The 22,220-nt window shown below is 42.7% G+C and overlaps 1 protein-coding gene and 1 pseudogene across 1 annotated transcript in view; one reads left to right on the plus strand and one right to left on the minus strand.

The window, feature by feature from the left end:
• The first annotated feature begins 15,182 nt into the window (after positions 1 to 15,182).
• LOC116984421 (mucin-6-like) overlaps positions 15,183 to 22,220 on the plus strand; it is a 110,981-nt gene continuing 103,943 nt past the window's right edge. The window contains exons 1-2 of the mRNA XM_033038574.1: positions 15,183 to 15,521; positions 16,412 to 16,503. Of these exons, the coding sequence (XP_032894465.1) occupies positions 15,183 to 15,521; positions 16,412 to 16,503 (431 nt within the window). The remainder of the gene's footprint in view (positions 15,522 to 16,411; positions 16,504 to 22,220) is intronic.
• LOC116984867 lies at positions 20,352 to 20,463 on the minus strand (annotated as a pseudogene).

Here is a 22,220-nt window from a genome sequence, read left to right on the forward strand (position 1 = left end):
GAATTTAAAAGAATTTGGCGGCATTTCTTGGAATTACATTTTGCTTCCCCATTGTTCTCTGTTGGAATTAAGCTCTTTTATCGCACATGGGTAGAAACTATTTTTTAGTCTACAGAGCCTTCAGAGACCTGAATCACCTCCCAGAGGGTAGCAGAGTGAAAAGGTGGTTGGCAGGGTGGGATGTGTCCTTCTTGATATTTGTGGCCCGGCGCAAGCATCGGGCCCTATATATATCATCCAAGGAGGGCAGTTGAGCGTTTGTAATGCTCTGTGCAGTTTTTATAATTTCCTGCAGCGCCCTCCTCTCAGCCACAGTACAGCTAGCAAACAACACCAGGATTCCATAGGAGAGGATTCTTTCCACGGCGCATCGGTAGAAGGACAGCAGCAGCGGCTGTGAGACGTTTGCTCTCCGCAGAGACCTCAGGAAATACAGCCGCTGATGTGACTTCTTCACGAGAGTGACGGTGTTCATTTGCCATTTGAGGTCCTATGAGATGTTTATTCCCAGGAACTTACAGCCAGTGACTCTCTCCACCATTTTTTCACCAAGATACAGTGAAAAACGTAGTTTTGCATGGCAATCAGACAAATTAAACCGTCAGGTAGCACAAAAGAGAAAAGAAACAGAGTACAGAATAAGAGAAAGTGCAAATAAAAAAAAGTGTGCGAGACGCAACAAGATAGGTTGGGAGATCAGAAATACACCCGTAGCATATGAAAGGTCTATTCAAGAGGCTGATAGCAGTGGGGAAGAAGCTGTTATTGGATCTGGTGGTTTGTGCTTTCCAGATTTTGCATCTTCTGCCCGACAGGAGAGGGGAAACTGCGATATGAATGGTTTTCTATTATGTTGGCTAATTTTCTGAGGTAACGTGAAATGTAAATAGAGGAAGGCTCTCGGGGGGAGGGGGGGAGGTTGATTTATATGATGGACTGGGCTGCCTCTGCATTTCTCTGCAAGTATTAAACAAGTTTTGGATGCACGATACTGAGTTAATTTACCGTTGGGAATTTAGGATTGCTTAATTGACAAATAAAAGAGAAGAAATAAAGGGATACTTTTTGGTTGGGGTGTCTGTTACTTGAGGGATGCCACAAAGATCCGTGCTTGCACTTCACTGTTCACCATCTATATAATTGATTTTAGATGAGGGGATTGAATGTAACACAGCCACATCAGCTGATGATACAAAGCCGTAGTGTGGGCTGTACAGAAAGACTGGAATGGGTGGGAGAGCGAGAATGTGGGTTAAGTGAATAGGCAAGGACATGGTAGGTGGAATGTAATGTGGGAAATGTTAGGCTGTCAGCTGCAACAGACTAAAAAAATGTGTTTTAAAAGTTGCTGATTTTCAGAGGGACCCTGGTGACCGTGTACACAAATTACTGAACCTTTACGTGCAATTAGCAAGGCAAATAATATGCTGGGCTATATTAGAAGAGGATTTATATACAAGACTATATCAATTATCTACAGTTCTGGTGCATCGGCACCTTGAATACCATGCACAGTCTGGTCTGCCTGCTTAAAAAAGGGTGTACATTTGTTAGAGGGAGTGCAGTGATGATTTACTAGATTGTCATATGAGAACATGTTCACCACCCAGGGAATGGACTCTCAGGCAATTTAATTGAAGTTACAAAGTTCCCACGTATGCTTCACAGGGATGTTTCCCCTCACTGGGGTATTTATAAGCAGAGGTCAGTCCCAGACATTAAGGATGGAGATGAGAAGAAATGTCTTTACCCAGAGGGTGCTGAACCTATGGAATTCTTCATTTAAAACATAGGTGGATATTCAGTCACTAGGTATATTTAAGACTGAAATCAATGAATGTTGTAGATATTGTAAAAATATGTGGTTGGTGCAGAAAGTGGCACGAAGTAGAAACTCAGCCATATGTTTATTGAATGACATGAGGGTCTGAATAACCTATTACTGTTCCTATTTCTTGTGTTCTTATGTTTTAATGGTGGATAAATCACTTGGAACTATTATAAGAAAAACTGGCATCTTGCACAATCTTTTTAGAGGGTCTCAAATCACCTATCAGCCAATTAAGTATTTTTAAAATATAGTTACCATTGTAATATTGAAAAAACAGCAACCAATGATTCCACAAACAATGAAATCTGGCTTTCAGCTCTAAAACAGAAACTGCTGGAAACACTCAACGGAGGTCGCATCTGTGGAGAGAGAAACAGTTAAAGTTTTGGACAAAAATCTGTTTCTTAATCGTAATAGGCAAGGGATAAATATTGGCTTGAACATGAGACAGAACTGTCCCACCTCTTAGTCTGAATTGTGCTAATCAAACCTTTGATGTTCAGGGAGAAAGCAGAAAGATCCTCGTATTCACCTCATTTGAAAGCCAGACCCCTCAACTCCATGAAGAAACATCTGTCTAGATTTTTGTGCGTAACAACATTAGCTCATGAGATAATTCTAACATCCTGACCATTTGCATTTTGGCACTTATTTAAGAAAGGATGTACTTGGTCCCCTGATTTAAGAAAGGATGCATTGGCATTGGAAGCAATCCAGAAGAGATTCGCCAGGATAATATCTGGATGAGCAGGTTGTACAATCACAAGCAGCTAAAGAAATTAGATCTGTACTATGTGTTCAGAAGAATGAGGGTGAATGTTCTGGTATATAAGATCAGAAGAGGCATGACAGGATAGATGTTGAGGAGTTTCCACCAGTGGGATAATCTCAAGATAGGGGACATATTTACAAGATTTACACGGTGAATGGCAAGGTCCTGGGGAGTGTTGTAGAGTAGAGGGACCTTCGGGAGAAGGTACATTGTTCCCTGAATGTGGCATCACAGGTCATTAGGGTGGTCAAGAAGGCATTTGGTATATTGGTCTCCATCAGTAAGGGTATTCAGTATAGAAGGTGGGATGTTATGTTACAGTTGTACAGATGTTGGTGACGTTGGATTGTTATGTTCATTTTTGGTCATCCTGCTATAGGAACAATGTTGCTAAGCTGGAAAGAGTGGAGAGAAGATTGATGAGGATATTGTCAGGACTCGAGAGCCTGAGTCAGAAGGAGAGGTTGGGCAGCCTAAGACTTTATTCCTTGGAGCGCAGGAGGCTGCAGGGTGATCTTATAGAGGTGTATAAAATCATGAGGGGATTAGATAAGGTCAATGCACATAGTCTTTTATCCAGAGTAGGGGAATCAAGAACCAGCCAACAGGTTTAGTGTGAGAGGGGAAAATATTCAATAGGAACCTAAACGGCAACTTTTTCACTCATGGAGTGGAGTTAGTTGAGGCAGATACTATAATAACATTTAACAGCAAGGTTTAGAGGGATATGGGTCAAACGCGGGCAGGTGGGATTAGTATAGATGAGGCATCTTGGTCGGCATTGGCAAGTTGGGCCGAAGAGCTTGTTTCTGTGAAATATGGCTCAATGATTCCATTAGAGAGGAGTTAATTTCTATTTTATTGCAGATATTGGGGAACATAATGCAATATCAGGCAGCCAAAGACATAATTAAGATCATGATCAGATGTTAATTTTCCTGTTTCAGCAGTGGGGACACGAGGTGGTATCAATAATCTACTTTACATTTCCAGTGCGTCCCTGTCCCATTGTAGCATCATATCTTCCTTGTTCATACTAGGAAGTCAATAACATTCGGATACCTAGGTAGGAACAAGAGTTCTGAAGGGGGCAAGGTGACCAATCAGCACAGAAGACATTGTTTGTAGTGGGTTTTGTTTGATTGCACAAAGTCAAAAGAAGTTCAATATTTTGAATTTAATTAGAAAATCCGTGTTAAAGCCTGGTCTCACGAGCGATCACACAATAGCAGTAATGAAACATCAGCATCATACTAATGTAAGATGGGTGTGATGGGAACAGTGTTATTTAAAATAAATACATTTCATAACTCACTGGACCTGACAACACGTTGTGTGGGATAATGTTAAAAGTGACATTTAACCACGGTTTATTGTACAAATGCTATTGGTCTGATCACTCGGATCCTGTTTGGCACACTCAGATCCCCAGCTGTTCTAGTCTCTGGTTTCAGGAGGTGCCACAACATCCGGTATTTTGATATAAATGGTCAGGCAAGGGTTATCAGTAGTGCTTTGGCAGCAGTGCTTTTGGTGCTCACAAACGCCTGTAAGTACTAGGGACATTGATGTTGCTGGGGCCATCCACAATGTTTAGCCTTCTAACAGCAGTGGCTCTCTTCAGCTCACTCGGCAGTGTTGGTGAGTTATGGTGGTGTTTTACTTTCTTCTCTTACCGATTGTTTTTTGTGCATCAGTCGGAGTTTGTCTCTGGATTAAAATGTGCTGTGTTTGAATATCTTCAGCATTTAGGCACACAAGGCACCAGTAACATGTTCACCAATTAGTCAAAATTAACAGAAGCAGTGTTTCAGTCTTTAACTGTGAGATATGCAGTGTTGGTTACCTGGCTTCAAATACAGGAGATAGGCACAAAATGCTGGAGTAACTCAGCGGGACACGTAGTAATTCTGGATAGAAAGAATGGGTGACGTTTTGGGACGAGTCCCTTTTTTAGACAGATATTTTACAGGATATTTTCTTGATCAAATTCCACCAGTGAGCCCTGAGCAATGATGAGGAAAATCCATTCCAGCATCTAGCTGGACATTTGCTGATCTCCTGACAAATGTTTTAATAAATTGGTCATTGGTTTTAAAAATGCTGGAAAGCATCTGCGGAGGAAGAAGCAAAATAAATCTTTTGGGTCAATCCATTTTGATGAAAGGCAATTGACCTCAAATTTGATTATTTTCTCTCTCTATGGATACTACTTGACCTGCAGAGTGTTTCCAACATAATTTGGTTGTTTTTTTCTGATTTCCAGCATCTGCATATTTTTTTACTTTTGATCATTGGTAGGTTAATTGGCTTGGTAAATATAAAAATGGTCCCTGTTTAAGAAGGAACTGCAGATGCTGGAAAATCGAAGGTAGACAAAATTGTCCCTAGTGGGTGCAGGATGTTGTTAATGTGCGGGGATCACTGGTTGGCGTGGACCCGGTGGGCCAAAGGGCCTGTTTCCGCACTGTATCTCTAAACTAAACTATAAAAAAAAATTGTTTCATAGCTGCATGGAGATTTTGTTATGTCGAGGATGTCTGTGCAAGTAAGGTGCAGAAGGGAGGGTCTGTGAAGAGATGTCCCAACACTACTTTTTCTGTGCGTGATATCTTGCTTAGCTGCTCAGTTTAACTATGCTCATCCTCTTCATCCAATCCAAATGCCATGCTCTCATTTACAAGTAACCACCTTGCTTCAATGACCTGATACATCTGCAATCCGACTCATTTTTTTTCAATATTTTCCATCCTCCCTTAAATTTTTGGCCATTGTTATTCTCTGTTCTTTTCGTTTCCGTGCCATCTCTCACCAGGATCAGTCACATGTACTCATTTAAAAAAAAACTATAAACTGTTATAAGTCAGCTAGTTCTTGCCCATCCTGTGGACTTCTTGCCTGTTTCGTTTCTTTATGTAAAAGTCAGTAAACTAGTGCTCCGATCTATATTTAATTCTGTTCATGAGGTTCTGTTTAATTCTGTTCAAACTATCTTTGAAACCCATTTTTATTACCAATGATGCAATGATGAGGTAATGTGGCAGGAGAATTGTAACTGAAATAAAGACAGGTGATGTTCAAAATGTTCAGCAGGTCAGGCAGCATCTGTGGATGGAAAAACTGCATTAGTATTTTAGTTCTGAGGAAAAGGTTGTGTGCTTTTGGGCAGCACAGTGGCGCAGGGGTAGAGTTGATGCCTTACAGCACCAGAGACCCGGGTTCTATCCTGACTACGGGTGTTTGTCGGTACGGAGTTTGTACATTCTCCCCGAACCCGGCATGGGTTTTCTCAGAGATCTCGGTTTCCTAATTGGCTTGGCATAAATGTAAATTGTCCCTAGTGTGTGTAGTGTAATGTTGGTGTTCGGGGATCGCTGGTCGGTGCGGACTCGGTGGGCCGAGTGTATCCGCGCTGTATCTATAAACCAACCTAAACTTTTACTCTCCATTAAATAAATAAACACGAGTTGGTTTTGGAAAGTTGACTAGAATTAATTGTGTTCAGGGTTTATAAAGAAACAACAAAGTGACCTATTTTGTTGTGAGATATAAAATCATAGTGTAGGAGGGGGCATTCGGCCCTTTCAGCCTAACCCACCATTCAATCTGATCATGGCTGATCTTCCACATTCAGCCTAACAAACTGGAGGAACTCTGTGGGCCAAGCAGCCACTGCATCAAGCCCTGATGCATGGACTTGACATGATGCATCGGCCATTCCTTTCCTCCCACTCATTCTGTTGACCCACTGAGTTGCTCCATCTGATTTTATTGCTCCAGGTTCCAACAACTGCCATCTCTCATGTGTCCCCACTTTACCCATCCCTTGAACATGCCAACCCTGAGAATAATACCTCACTCCTGTGTGAAGATACTTGTGATTTAGCTTCAACTGCTCTCTGTGATATAGCTTCAACTCACCACTCTGAGAAAATACATTTCTTTACATCTCAGATCCACATGAGCTACCCCCATTCCTTAATTCCTGATTTACCCCCATTCTGTGAGCCTGTTTCTGGACTGTCCACTCTTGGGAACATTCTTCCTACTTCTTGTCTGCTCATCCTATTAGAATCTTGGAAGTGCCTCTAAGATACCCTCTCATTCGTTCAAACTAGTGAATAAAATCTAATTGATCAAATCTCTCCATGTATTTTGTTTCCTCTATTTTCCTATCCCATCATAGGCAGGTCACCTTTAATAACTGTTCTAATTGCCATTCAAATGGTGGTGAGGAGGTAATCTCTAGTCCCACTGGAGTTTCATTGATGATGTCATGCCCAAGGAACTGATGTCAAAGTAACCCAGTGACAGTAAAATGAAAGCAGGTCTATCAAAGTCACTGCCTGAGTGGTTGATGGAGATGGGAACTCTCACAATATTTTCAAAAATATCTGTACAAACAAGCGCTGATAAACAAGATTAGTGTTCTTGGGTAGTTGATAGTCAGTATAGACTTGATGGGTCGAAGGGCCTTTTCCTATGTGTTGTATGATTGTGACTCATGTGACTCGGAGGTAATCTAGAGTGGTTAATTTTCATATGTACTGACAACAGAACGATGAAATTCTTAGTTACACCAACGTAACAGGCCTGTGAACACAACGCACAAAGATAATATATAATAAACAAAAGTTTAATAAATAGATGAATGAACCCAATTACTCGTGAAAAATAGCCCAAAGTCTTCAGTGCAACCAAAGACAGTCTATAGTTCATAGTTGAGATTAGTGTTGTGTAGTTTTAAGAGCCTGATGGTTGTTAGGAAGAAGCTATTATTGAACCTGATGGTCATTATTTTCAGACTCCCATAGCTTCCCAATGGCAGAGTGAAATTATAGTATAGACAGGGTGTTGTGGGTCTTTGATGTGGTGACTGCCTTTTTGAGCCAATACCTCTTATAGATCCCTTCAATGGTGGGAAGGTCAGAACCCATGATGGATCGGGCAATGTCTACCATTCCTTGCAATCTCCTTTGTCCCAGGGCTTTTTGAGTTGCAAAACTAGATTGTGATGCAATCAGTCAATATGCTCTCTACATTACACCTGTAGAAGTTCAAGTGAGTATTTTGTTGACATACTGAGTCCCCTCAACTTTCTGAGGATATAAAGGCATTTTATTAGCTTTTATTGTGATTGCATCAATGTGCTGGGCACAGGATAAATCTTTAAAGCCCAGGACAGATGGCCTAAGGTGCTTGTGTGCTGACGTTTATCAAGGAGGAAGTATTATCAGTTCATGCCAATTATGGTCTGCTGATGAGGAAGTTGAGGATCCAGTTGTATAGGGATGATCAGGGACCCAGTTTCCCGAGTTTAATAATAAGCATGGAAGGGATGGCGGTGTTCAATGCCAAACTATAGTTGATGACCAACAGTCTGACGTATGTATTTTTATTGTCCAATTGGTCCAAAGCAGAGTAAAGAGACAGTGAGATCATATCCCCTGTTGATCTATTGGCAAATTATAATGGATCCAGATTCTTGCAAACATCTGCCGTACCTGCTCATCCGGTGTGGTGCTGTGGGTAGCGTTGCAGTTTGGAATATTGTGCATGAGATGATGGGGAAGGACACTGGTACATCCTGTGGGTCCTTGTACAGGAACATCTATTAAAGGATCCCATTTAGTCATGGAGTCATAGAGAACAGAAACACACACATTGGCCTAGGGTGTGTGTAAATAGGAGATACACACGGCATGTAATCTAAGAACATCTTTATTCCATATACAGACTTTAACAGTACAGTAGATTGTTAGTTGTCACTGCATCCTGACTGCTACCCGAACTGCGTAGTGTAGGAAGTGGGTGTTAATATAAATGATACAGTAAGGTGGGGTTAGTGATGCTAGCCTATATCTGATTGGTTGTCATGCATAAACCAATCTACATCCTTCTCCCTAAAGAGTGAGTATAGTGAGCACCCATGCCATAAAATATAAGGAATGTTTGGGGTCTTGGATATTGGGAACAAAAGAGGTGAAAGCACGGGTGTTGCTTCTCCTACTTGGGACAGTGAATGGCAAGAGGAGTGGTCAGTGCGGGTGGAAGTGCCGACCAGGACATTGCAGTTCTTAAAACTCCTGGATTCATCGTGGCATGCTGGGATATGGCCATTTTGATTCAGTGCTAACTTAACTTCAGTTAAATGTGTTCCTGTTTTAGGTTTGGTCATACCATTTACTTCTGTAATGCATTGTTCCACTAATCCATCAATTCTTGTCTAAATCCTGCTCTATTAATCTAGTGAATTAATGCCGCCCACCAATTCATTAGTTGCCTTCTGTCCAATTTGTCATTCATTTATAATTTCACTTTCAATGCATTGTACTAATTCACCTCTATCTAAGCAGCATTAATATATCAATTCCCTGCTGCTCTGTTTTATGCCATAACTCTGTTAAATTATTGATCCTGTCATCATGCTCCATTCATTTGGAAATTTGCTGCCATTACCTGATGAATCAACTGATTCATACCAACCAAATATTGCATTAATTTATTGATTTAATGATATTCCATTATCTGACTCATTTTGTTGCCAACTTATAAATCACATGTTCACTAACTAGCTGCTAAATGGCACCATTGTGTACTAATTTCACTAGTGTTCGTCATTCATAGAAACAGAAACATAGAAAATAGGTGCAGGCGTAGGCCATAATCAGAACCCTGTTCCTGCTTTCTCCCCATATCCCTTAATTCTGTTAGCCCTGAGATCTATATAGAAACATAGAAACATAGAAAATAGGTGCAAGAGGAGGTCATTCGGCCCTTCGAGCCAGCACTGCCATTCATTGTGATCATGGCTGATCGTCCCCAATCAATAACCCATGCCTGCCTTCTCCCCAAATCCCTTGACTTCAATAGCCCCTCGAGCTCTATCTAACTCTTTCTTGAAAACATCCAGTGCATTGGCCTCCACTGCCTTCTGTGGCAGAGAATTCCACAGATTCACAGCTCTCTGGGTGAAAATTTTCCCCTCATCTCAGTCCCAAATGGCATACTCCTTATTCTTAAACTATGACCCCTGGTTCGGGACTCCCCCAACAGTGGGAACATTTTTCCTGCATCTAGCAGGAATAATCCAATCCTTTAAGAATTTTATAAGTGTCTATAAGATCCCCTCTCATCCCCTTCTAAATTCCAGTGAATATAAGCAGGGGCGGAAATCGTGGGGGGGTGGGGTGGGGTGGGGGAGTGGGGGGGGGGACACACACACGCCCCCCCTGCTTTGAGAGGTGGCGGACAATGCCCCCCCTCCCATGTTTTGTAATCCGGACTTTATCAGCTGCTTTCTAAGGGCTGAATCCCCCATTCGCGGGGCCTTTCACAGCCTGGCGTGGCTTAAAATCAAACTGCTGCATCGAGGCAATTGTGGCTCCCGATGCCAGCCAATGAAAGACCTCGTGAACGGGCCGATTCAAGCCCCACGATTCTGGGCGGACGAAGCTGCTGTTGCTGGAGTTCGGAGTCGGTCACCGCCCAGGTCAGCTCCCGATGTTACCTTCCACAGGGCACACGGCCGAAGCCTTGCGTGTGTGCGCATGCGTGTGCGCGCACAGCTGCCAATAAATTGTGTCCCCCGCATGTTTTGATAGCGATTTCTGTGCCTGAATATAAGCCCAGTCGACCCATTCTTTCATCATTCTTTCATCATTCTTTCCTGCCATCCCTGGAATTAACTTGGTGAACCTATGCTGCACTCCCGCAATATTAACCTGGTGAACCTACGCTGCACTCCCTCAATATTAGAACTTAGAAGTTCCATTGACTTCTAAATCAACATGCTCGGCTCCATTACACCAGTTACTAGAAAGATTAAACGAGACCTTACCGTTCTTTATTTTATGAGAAGTTGAAGTGAAGGATTACGTGAAAAAGCCCGCCAGCCCGCATGCACGTCAATCTTCAAAGTAGCTGTATGAAACCACAGAATAGTTGCTGACCTAAACTATAGGAAGATTAACGAGATTAGAACTACCGATTGATCTTTGTGAGAAGTAGGTTTGGGAGTGGAGGGCACGTAATCCCTCCAACTTCTCATAAAATAAAGATCAAACTTCAAACTTCAGGAATAGCTACTTCCCCTCAGCCGTCAGGCTATTAAACCTGGCTCGGACAAAACTCTGATTATTAGCAACCACTTTCTGTTATTTGCACTCCCAGTTTATTTATTCATGTGTGTATATATTTATATCATGGTATATGGACACATTTATCTGTTTTGTAGTAAATGCCTACTATTTTCTGTGTGCTTAAGCAAAGCAAGAATTTCATTGTCCTATACAGGGACACATGACAATAAACTCACTTGAACTTGAACTTGAAACGGTAAGTTCTCGTTTAATCTTTCTATTTTATTTCGAAGTCACGTGAGTGACTACGTGAAAATTTCAAAGCTCTGTGGTTTCATGCAGTGAGACAATCTGTGCGTGAAACACTTAAACAGATAAACCATTAATAGTAGGAAAAAACATGAGTTATTAATATCATGATGCTCACTTGCATAAATGGCCATTGCTCTAAACTGGCCTGTAGTCCCAATAGACTGTTGAGTTAGACAATAACTTATGCAACAATGTGCATAATTCTATCTGCAAATATCCAGACATATTCCACCAAATTTATAATTTATTAACCAGCACAATGTAAACCTCATGCTATATGATGAACGGGAAATCCATAGGATTGGCTGCTAATGAGCCATCAGCAATATCTTGAGACTATTGAAACAAGATAACTATCTTCCATTTCAATGACATCCCTGATCTCTGCTCTGGTGGGTATGCTGTCAACCTCAAATGTACGCAATCCTACTCATTTGCTTATGCGATTATTTCTATAACAAGCTACCCTTATGTCAGTATGACGTGGAGACTAAGCCAGAGATTGAGTAAAGGCTGTGTTCTTTATGCTGAGATCAGCTGCTGAAAGCATAATCATCTTAAGATACTGGTCCCACTAGGGACATTTTGAGGAATATTTGCATAACAATACTGATATACATCGCACATTAAAATGAGTGTAGGCTATTAGAGTGGTCAAATAAAATACACCCTGCATAACGTTAGAGAATAGTGGGTGAAGAATCAATCATTTATGTCCCACTTCTGGTATTACCGAAATGATAAAGCAGCACAAGCAATGTCAATTGTGTTGTCCCATAAAGTTTCTCTAGGCTCAAACTGGAAGCCACACAAACCTCTGTTACTTCAGTATAAAATTGACTCACATATGTTGTTCACAAGCTTCTCATACAATCTTGCAGAGCTAGTTGCCCGAGAAGAAAGTCTGTCCCAGCCATCAATCGTGACTGAGTAAATAAGAGTTGCATCAGCTTTGTTATTAAACAGCAGAATCTGTGCCTTATGTGTATAGATATGACAGAGTATGCAACTACAAGATCGATTCTCTGATCAGTTAAATTGCAGACACCAAATCATCCATCTTAAACTGGGTAAGTAAACCCACAATTTGATTAGCCTAATGCTAACCCGATTTGGCCTGCACCATATTTCTGTAATCTTGGGAAATATACCCCTCTAGTCCTTGGTCAGACCACACATCCTCGGATGAGTTGTCACTGATTGCACTTGGAACCGTTGTTCCTCTGTTGACCCTACGGACGGAAATTTTTTGGCTTTCCTACCCACGGAAGATGCATTATCTAGTTATTCATACATATCGCTGATAATATATAATCAGAGAGCTGAAACCACAGTCTCCCTTAGATATGGGAATACTAGTTCCTTGTCAACTCTTGACTTAAGAGTCACTATGAATATGTAGCGTTTTCCTTCAGTGGAGATTAGTATAATGCAAGGCTGAATCAGGAATTACCTCACAGTCTTTTGACTGAAACCACATGTCTAAGTCGTCAGAGTGCATAACACAATCTCTGCGACCTGCCACTCAATCAGGAATACTGGTTTTGAGAGCCTATGGATTACTATGAATACATTTTTGATTCACAACATGAATCTGCAGGTCAGATAAAGTTATATTATATGCCAGATGAGTTTCCTGCTGGCAACCACCTGTCCCAGAGAGGATGGCAATGATGATTCCAATGAACCAGTAACTCTACTAACTTGAGGAGACATAAACCATATGTTGAGAACACTTCAACTACTTTATTCTATTGAGCAGTCTGATAACCTCTCATGGATGATGAAGCAATGCTTCCCTGGTCACTATGACTCGTATGGCCAGCCAGTTCCATGATGGTCTACCCCGATCCAGGGTAACAAAACTTCCTACTTGGAACTTACAGAGGTTACTGTACAAGGCACCTTGCCAATGTCTCTACATCAACCTGATCTTATCCCAGAGACAGTGAAAAAATGACTAGACATCCCATGCTGGCAGTAAACCCAACCTGGGCCGACAGACTGTTCCATTTCAGAGTTTACGAAGGTTAATAACGTGACCTTACTTACCAGCGTCTCTAACCCCAGATCGATATCTTTTGTTGGAGCTTCAACGAAGTACCATTTGCAGACCCTGTCCATCATGCTTGTCATTTCTGTTAGATAGCTGATGCCACTGGCCAACTTCTCTTGTAATGGTGTATCCGTCCCCGAGGGAACAGAAATTTTAGAGGCAAGAGCACACAGCTGTTCCTCGTGCGATTGTCGTACATCATGCATTAAGCATGGGATCCCGGCACGTAGTCATGTTCGGGTCATGTTTGGAGTCAGTCCGCACTGATCTCTCACACTCTCTAAGAGTGGGGGAAAATTGCACCCTGAACCAGGCGTTGCCATATCCGTATGCCTTGGACTGTCTGTGCATGCTTCCATCATACGGAGCATAATATATGTGGCTCTATCTCCATCACTTCATACATCCAAGTGGGAGGACTTATGCAACCCCGAACCAGGAGCTGCCTCAGGCATGTGTGCATACAGTATACTTTGGCACCATCTCCATCAATACGTTCATCCAAGTGGGAGGAAAATTGCAACCCTGAACCAGGAGCTGCTTCAGGCATATGTGCATATACTTTGGCACCATCTCCACCACTTCTTTCATCTGTGGGAGGAAAATTGCAACCCTGAACCAGGAGTTGCTGCCTGACATGCCTCCATAACCCGGAGCATTCCTTGTTATAATTTGATTCATCAGATGTTCTAATTGGTACAAATGACCAATCACATCTGTCATAGATGTCCCAAGACTTGGGTATGACTTTGCCCCGACTTGGGTTGTCAAGCTGCTCCCTTTAGCAGCCAAGCAGAGACTAGCTGCAGATCAATGCTCTGTTGTTATCATCATTTATCAAACAGACTGCACCTGCTAGTGACTCCAAGTCCTTGCTCCTTTCCAGAGCCAACGTAGTATTACAGGGAAGGACTGGAGCACCTCTGCCCCCCATACGCCAGACAGAGTGGGGGAAATGCTGCAACCCTGCCAGGTGCTGTCATAGGCAATGACGTTTATATGAAAAGAAACCTATCCTTAAATCAGAGAATCGATTACTTTATTGATATGCATATAGTTGGAGTCTTTTGTAAAGGAATCTTCCACAGTCCCCTCTAATGAGCGGATTTTATCATGACGCCACCAGGTGTAGCTCCCACAGGTGACTGATAGGTACAGCTCAACAAGGCTTCCCAAGCCAGGAGCACTGGACTGCAATGGCAGGTCCAATTCCGCTACACCATTGGTGTAAGTGATAATAAACGTCTTTTGTAATTATCTCTTTTAAAACATAAACTTAATTGGCTTGATAAGACTTTGTGACATTGCCAAAGAATTAAATCTGACTTTAGAATGCTGTCGGCTATGATTGTCACAAACGTGACCCTGTGGCAACTGTTATAAATGCCAACTCTATTATAGCCGTCCAAAATAAACTATACACTATATGCTGCTGCAGTACAGCTGTAGCAGTAACTATGTTAAAATTGTTTGGTGCTACGGCAAGCTGAGCTACCTAAGCGGCTATTTTTAAAACTCCTCTGCTTCTGGAAATCTCCTGCAGTGAAAAAGACCTGGCTGCCAGCTCCCGTATGGAGCTCTGATGCCGGCAGCTGTAATCACTTAACCTGGCCGGCAGTGCAGGCAGTAAGAAATAGTTTAACTTGGTATTGTGTTAATCACAGACTCTGCGCATGTCTGTTCCATATTCTTTGAGTACTTGGTTATGGTCCTGTTTCATTTTTTCTGACACTCTGGGAGGAATCTCTCATCACCCTGCCATCACTACAGTATCCAGTGATTCACTTGGCAAACAGTTCTCTCTCTCTCTTTTGCTTGTATAGTGGTGTGTTCCTGTACTGTTCTACATTCTATGTGTCACCACTCCTCTGAAGCTTCTTTCATGCCATCAGACTTGTCCATAATGCTTTTGATCAGGGAAGGAAGACAAACGTTCATGATATCTCTGAGAAGCTGTGCATGAGCTGAGAAGCTGAAGGAACCACCTCATGCTAGATTGTATGGTTTTGTTGTTATACAAATCCTTCATACTATTGCTTTGGGCATTGATCACTTCAGCCAGTCTGGTGGTGGAATCAAAACAACCTGTACACCATTGTCAATGCTTTGGATTTTCTCCATCATTGAGAGATGCCCACCAAAGCTTATTGTTTCTCCAGCTGGCTAGCGTCCAGTGTAAAGGAGATCCATGGACCTCTGAGGACTCCCATTTGGGCCGTCTGCTGCCGTGCAGACTATAACGGCAACAGCCGCAATGAAGCCCTACAATTTCAGCCGCCTGCTCCCGTTGGAGAGCTCAAACTGCGGCACAAATTACTACTTACTCTAGCTCCAGTGGAGCTTCCACAGCAGCCCAAACCCCCGGCCGCTTCCATAGCTACCTCGGGCCCGCTATCGGAGCGGCCCACTGGAATAAAATTGACTTATCTGCTAGAGCAGTTTGAACTGCTCCCGCACGTCGCGCCATGCGTTGGACGTATTGACGCGCATGCGGGCTGGCGGGCTTCTTCACGTAGTCACTCACGTGACTTTGAAATAAAACACGACTCAGGAAGTCTGTTGCACCGTATATTTATGAATTCATTGCCACCAATGTTTATTTCCATTTAACAGCCATTGGCCCTTGCTGTTGTTCCATGAATTTATAAAGTTTACCCAAATTTCATCAAATAAAATATTCTGTCCCTCTAATGTCACTAAATGCTTTCAGGGGCGGCACGGAGGCGCAGCATTGTAGTTGCTGCCTTACAATGCCAGAGACCCTAGTTCGATCCTGACTATGGGTGCTTGTCCGTATGCAGTCTGTACGTTCTCCCCGTGACCTGCGGGGATCGTTGGTCAGCAAGGGGCCTGTTTCCGCGCTGTATTTCTAAACCAAACAAAACTAAATGTGATAATTTAAGGCTCATGATTATCTTTGCTGCATGATTACTCATGACTCCATATTAGTCGTTGTTAGTGTTGGATTGTTCGTATTGGTATAATAATTGGTTGTGACTATGTTGCTGATCATTTCAGCTGGTGATAATTGTTAGTGCTTTAGTTCTGCTCAAGTGTTATGAAAAATCTACAATGTGTTTCGAATTGATCCTGCATTCTGTCAGTTTAAATTTACAAATTTATTTGCAAACAATTGGAAATGTCCTGTGTTTTAGAATTTGCTTATCATGTGCTTGCAAAGCAATAAAATAAGTATTTTCATCATTTGAACATTTGACTAATTTGAGTGTTATATTGTGGATAAGGTAAGTTATATTGTGGCCCAGGATAAGATAAGTTGAAAGAAAAGCACAGATCGCAGCTCCACTGCCATGTGGACCACATGTTTTTAACTAAATGTATTTTCTTTCTCCCCTCAGAGCCAAGCCATGGAGGAGGTGGATATGGAGGAAGCGGTGAGTAATATTATTCAGCCGCAGTTGGATGGGATAACTAGGTCACGAGACTTAATGTTAGATTGGGTTACATGATTGTGCGACCCATATCGGCTAAAGGCCTATGTTAGCAATGAAGCCAGAGATACTCTCAGATCAAGGTGAATGGGAAGAGAAAATCTGGGAAAAGGGCGTCAAGCTACTAGGTGGTGTTAATAAAGCAAGATGGAAAATATATTTATAGGAAGGAACTGCAGATGTTGGTTTACACTGGAGATACTCAAAATGCTGGAGTAACTCAGCGGGACAGGCAGCATCTCTGGATAGAAGGAATGGGTGACATTTTGGGTTGAGACCCTTCTTCAGACTGAGAATCAGGGGAGAGGGAAACGCAGATATAAGGAAGTGTAAGGTGTGAAAACGAGACATCAAAGGGGGTGCAAATCAAGGAAAATGTAGAATAGATCATTGTTAGCTCGGAGAAGGTGACATTGAAGCATACAGAGATAAAATTTAATCAGAGGGACAGTCGGACTGGTTGGAGAACTAGGGTGGGGGAGGGGTGGAGAGAGAGGGCAAGCAAAGGTTACTTGAAGTTAGAGAAGTCAATGTTCATACCGCTGTGGTGTAAGCTGCCCAAACGAAATATGAGGTTCTGTTCCTCCAATTTGCACTGGGCCTCACTCTGACAGTGGAGGAGGCCCATGACAGGAAGGTCAGTGTGGGAATGGGAGGGGGAGTTAAAGTGTTTTATAACCAGGAGATCAGGTAGGTTTAGGCGGACTGAGCGGAGGTGTTCAGCGAAACGATTGCCGAGTCTCGCCGATCTATAGGCGTCCACACCGTGAACAGTGGATATAGTAGATGAGGTTGGAGGAGGAACAAGTGAAACTTTGCCTCATAAAGGACTGTCAGGGTCCTTGGACAGAGTCGAGGAGGGAGGTCTGGGGACAGGTGTTGCATCTCCTGTGGTTGCAGGGAAAAGTACCTGGGGAGGGGGTGGTTTGGGTGGGAAGGGGTTAGTTAGTTAGGGAGTTGCGGAGGGAATGGTCTCTGCGGATAGCGGAAAGGGGTGGTGATGGGAAGATGTGGCTAGTGGTGGGATCCCGTTGGAGGTGGTGAAAATGTCAGAGGATTATGTGCTGTATGCGAAAGATGATGGGGTGAATGGTGAGAACTAAGGGGACTCTGTCCCTGTTGTGACGGGGGGGATGCGGAGCAAGAGCAGTTATCCTACGATATCCCAGCCGATACATATACGTCTGTGAGAATAGGGGAACTCCCATTCCCTAAGTAACTAAGTTATGTAAGTAACTAAGTAATGAGTGTCACTGAATGCACACAAGTGTGTGGTCTGTTCTGCTTACTCTGTACAGTAGTTTAATAGTAAGATTAAACGAGAATTTACCAGTTCGAAGTTTGATCTGTATTGTATGAGGAGTAACGTTGAGGGAATACATTAAGAACCCGCCACTTCGCACGTGTGTCATTCTTCAAAGCAGCGGAGTGAATCACAGATACGTGTAATGACTTAAGCATAGTAAGATTAGAGAAAAGATACCAGTTGTGTTTATGATCAAGGGTGGGAGCGGAGGGCATGTATTCCCTCAACGTTACTCCTCATAAAATACAGATCAAACTTCGAACTGGTAAGTTCTCGTTTAATCTTACTATTTTACTTCGGAGTCACGTGAGTGACTACATGAAGATTTCAAAGCTCTGTGATTCAAGCCGTGGAACGAGTCCATCATCACGTCTGCCTTGGTTTTGGGGAGAATAGTGATAACATATTAAACATCAATATGATATATATAAATAACCATAAAGTTAATAATAATTGATAGCCCCTGTTTTTTGGGGTAAATTATGGTACAGAAACTTAACAATGTTTCTGAAATATTCCAGTTTCCATTACTGGTTAGTTATAATCCTTAGAATGTTCTTTCCGATGGCCATCCTGTAGTCCTGAGGATTTAATCCATAGGAACCTCCAATTTAAATGCTGCCGACGTTGCTGCAGCCTGGTGGAGTGAGATTTTAACCCAGTTAGTGTTTACACCAACTTATGTCAATACTATGTTAGCCATTTAGCTGGCCTGGCCTGTTATTCTTTAATGAGGCTGTCTGTCGTTGATGAGAAGTTCCTCTTCTGTGCCACTTATGGTCTGGGTTTGTTCCATGTATATTTGTAGATGTCTCACAACACAGTCAATCATCTGTAGGGTAGGCTCTAAAAAATGTTATTTTAAGGCCTGCTGACCCCTGTCTGTTTAGTTCCCTAATTCCTGAATATAGAAGTGTAAGTTGCCAGGTGAACTGGTCAAGGTATCCAGCCTTAATTTGGTAGGGACTGAGTCCTTAGTGCCGTGACCTAAGCCATCAGCATGACAGTTTTGTAAAATGTCAAAAACTGTAATGACAGCGCTGTGGCTGGAGCCCAGTTCTTTAACAACGTTAAGACGATGCTGATGTCCCATATTTGGGAATACCTGGTCTTTGGGGAATTCTCATAAAAAGTGTCCCTCATAAGCTGTTGTTCTGTTCTCTTGCCATAGGTAAGTAGATGGGCCACTTCTGGCACAGTTGATGTCACTAATACTAAGCCCCTGTAGGTTAACAAAGCTTCCAAACAGGCTGGATGATGTATTATGGTTGCAACACATCTCCCATTAGTTTATGTATTTTAGACATTGTCTTTAGGTTGATTGTCTGTGGCCCGCTGTGATCATGTCCATTGCTTTGGCCGTCTGTTTTGGATGGTGCTGCATGGTTCTAATCTCATTCCCTAATACCACCTAGAACCATGGTTGGGTAGGTCAGTCGGGTACTGTTAAAAAACACCAGACGCAGAGTCTCGTAGTATTTCCCTTAGTACCCCCCCCTGATGAGGTTGCCAAATTGTGTTGGCCAGATTGTTACATGATGTAGATTCCCTTTCACCCATGTGGTTGATATGTGCTACCACAGTAGTGTTGTTAATTTATAATCTAATAACCTGTTTAATATATTCTAGAGCAACATGACTTTAGGCCATGAAAAAACACCCAACATTTCCAGGTAGTTATGCCCAGTGTTAGTAATAATGATGCTTGCTGTGTTTTCCATCTTCCTCCACAGCTGGAGATGGAATTGGTAACACACCGTCCTAGTGCATAGTATCCATATGTAGGACCATAGACTGGTTGCTGACAATGATAGGATTGGAGCAATGCCCAATGTTATCTTTCCACCATTTAGTTCCAATATGGCTTCTGTATGGCTTCATCATTCTATTGAAATGATCACCATTAATTTTAAGAGCTCATATTTTGGCCCTCTGTAAATCTTTATAATGTAAGGGTCTGAAGTATGTGGCTGGAAACCATATGTTGCCAATATTCTTGCTACCAGTCTGATGGATGGTTTATCCTCATGTCAATGATTTTGCTGTATGCCTCTATTAAGGTTGTAACCTCTGTTGGCAAAGTTACTGACATGAGGAACTGAGTTAATGGTGAACCCCAAATAATCCCTTTAGTTTGAAGGCTTTAATTTTGATTTAATTGGATGGATAATGATCCTAGTTTCCAAATAATTGTTAAGTGGCTGTTACCGTTTGTTCAGCCCGTCCTAAGTTTCCACACAATTAGTATGTCATCCAAAGAAGCCATTACCATTGTGTGGCTGGTTGTCATATTTTGTAAATAACCTAGGTGCTAATGCAAACACATTAGGTAGTGCTCTATACTGCTAGAGCTGAGCCATCCAATTAGATAAAAATAACGTCCGTGGTCACCTGTTATGGGTACTGAAATTGTAAGCATCCTTTGAATCAATGCTTGCCATTTTCGTTCTTAAAATGAATATACTTATCAATAGAAAAGGTTTCTGTTCTTAAAACGAATATATTGTTTTAATTATTTTTCACTTTCCCATCTATTTATTTATTTATTTATTTAATTTTATGATATATGGTCCCTAGATAAGGGACATATCAGACATTTAAACTGATAAGAACAGATATTATACTTGATCTTAGCCAAAAGCCGAGATCTGATCTATGATTGATGCGTCAAGCGCCATATCCTATTTTGTTAGGAAGGGAATGCGTAGATAATAATTCTTCCCTTGCAATGCAGCTAAAACCCCATCTGTTGCTGATGTCCAGTGTCTGTATCCCTTATGACATATTTGGTAATTGGTGATTATGTCTGGATACGAGTAGATCGGCATCTGGTGTTCCATATCGTGTAGAAACATCAGCAAATACTATAGCCCAACTTGGTGTTCTCCTCCAAATTCCTCTCTCGATATATCAGCTGGACTAGAAGATTATGTGTTGTAAAATTCTATTGTGTATCCCCGGATACTGTTTAAGATATGAGTGTCAAAAAGTTATTTATTCGATGTCTTCTCGCACCAACCTCCTTGCTTCCTTCTGGTTTTACTGTTTTCTTCTGGATCCCCGAGGCCGTGTGTTGTGGGTGTACACATCTTCCAGCATAGGGGCGATACCTTTGAGGATGATGTTTGGAGGTTTAGATGAGCTCCAGTTTGGCTTCATTGTCCAACTCCTTGACCTTCTAGATAGGTCACCCCCAAATAAAAAGATTTTGCTAGGAGGTTTCGGGTTTACACAGGCCCGCATCAATCCCAGTTGGATGTAACCAGATGCATAAATTGATTAGTTTAGTACATTCAGGGATTTACAATCCCCGGAGGCAAGTGACAGCTATGGTGTCAGCTAATGTTTGCCCCTGCAGTAGATAGAAAACATATGGTCTATGCTGGCTTCTAACCTGGTTTGTAGATCTTTCCCAGTTAGCTTTACTCACAGCTGTACTGTTGTTCCCCCTGAAACATAGACAGACATTCCCGTGTGACTTCCCAGATGGGAATGGAATTTGTCAGTAAATTTTTGGACTGCTAAATCCTTCAGTCACAACATAAGTATTCCTGTATTTCTATCAGGAAAGGACCAATAATGCACTCTATGTACTTTGTGACTTAGAAAAGGCATCACCTCATTGTTACAGCTCTTACATCTGTTTACCTGTCCAGGGTTTGCCCTAGACTTGACCCCAGCACTCTTCTGACAGAAGAGTCTACTGGGGAGAGAGAAGCATGATTATAGCCCTATAGAAAAGGTGCTGCTTCCTTCTCCCTGAGTCTGTCTTTTCCTCAAACACTTCCCTGTAATAGTAGAAGTGAAATACAGCCCTGTATAAGGTGCTGCTATGGGACTTACCCACTGGAGGATTTCTTCTTGGACCTGCATCGCTGCAAAACGGTATGTTCTCGCAGGTGCAGGCCCCGCAGTGCCAAGCGGTGCAGTGTACACGGCCACTGTGCCGCCTGTATCCCCGTTGGCCCGCGGTGCTCCAAAGCGCGGTGCAGTGCTCACAGCACTGAGCCGCCCGTACTGCCGTTAGCCTGCGGTGCTCCAACGCGGTACAGTCCCTCGGGGAGCTGGCCGCTCGCAAACCGCAGGTATGGCAGTTTTAACGCGGTGCAGTGCTTCCCGCACTGTGCCGCTCCTTCTCCTTGTGCCTGCGGTGCTCCAACGCGGTGCAGTCCTCTCGGGGAGCTGGCCGCTCGCAGCCGCAGGTCTGGCAGTTTATACACCGCGGTGCAATGCTTCCCGCACTGTGCCGCTCCTCCACTTGGGCCTGGGGTGCTCCAACGCGGTCCAGTCCTCTCGGGGAACTGGCCGCTCGCGACCCAAGCCCAGCGGCTCCAACACGTACTCAGTGCTCTCGGGCACCGACCGCTTGCCGCTATTTTTAGTGCTGTGTAAAAACCCCAGCTCCTTCCA

This window comes from Amblyraja radiata, chromosome 20 (assembly GCF_010909765.2).
Source record: "Amblyraja radiata isolate CabotCenter1 chromosome 20, sAmbRad1.1.pri, whole genome shotgun sequence".
NCBI classification, from domain to species: domain Eukaryota; kingdom Metazoa; phylum Chordata; class Chondrichthyes; order Rajiformes; family Rajidae; genus Amblyraja; species Amblyraja radiata.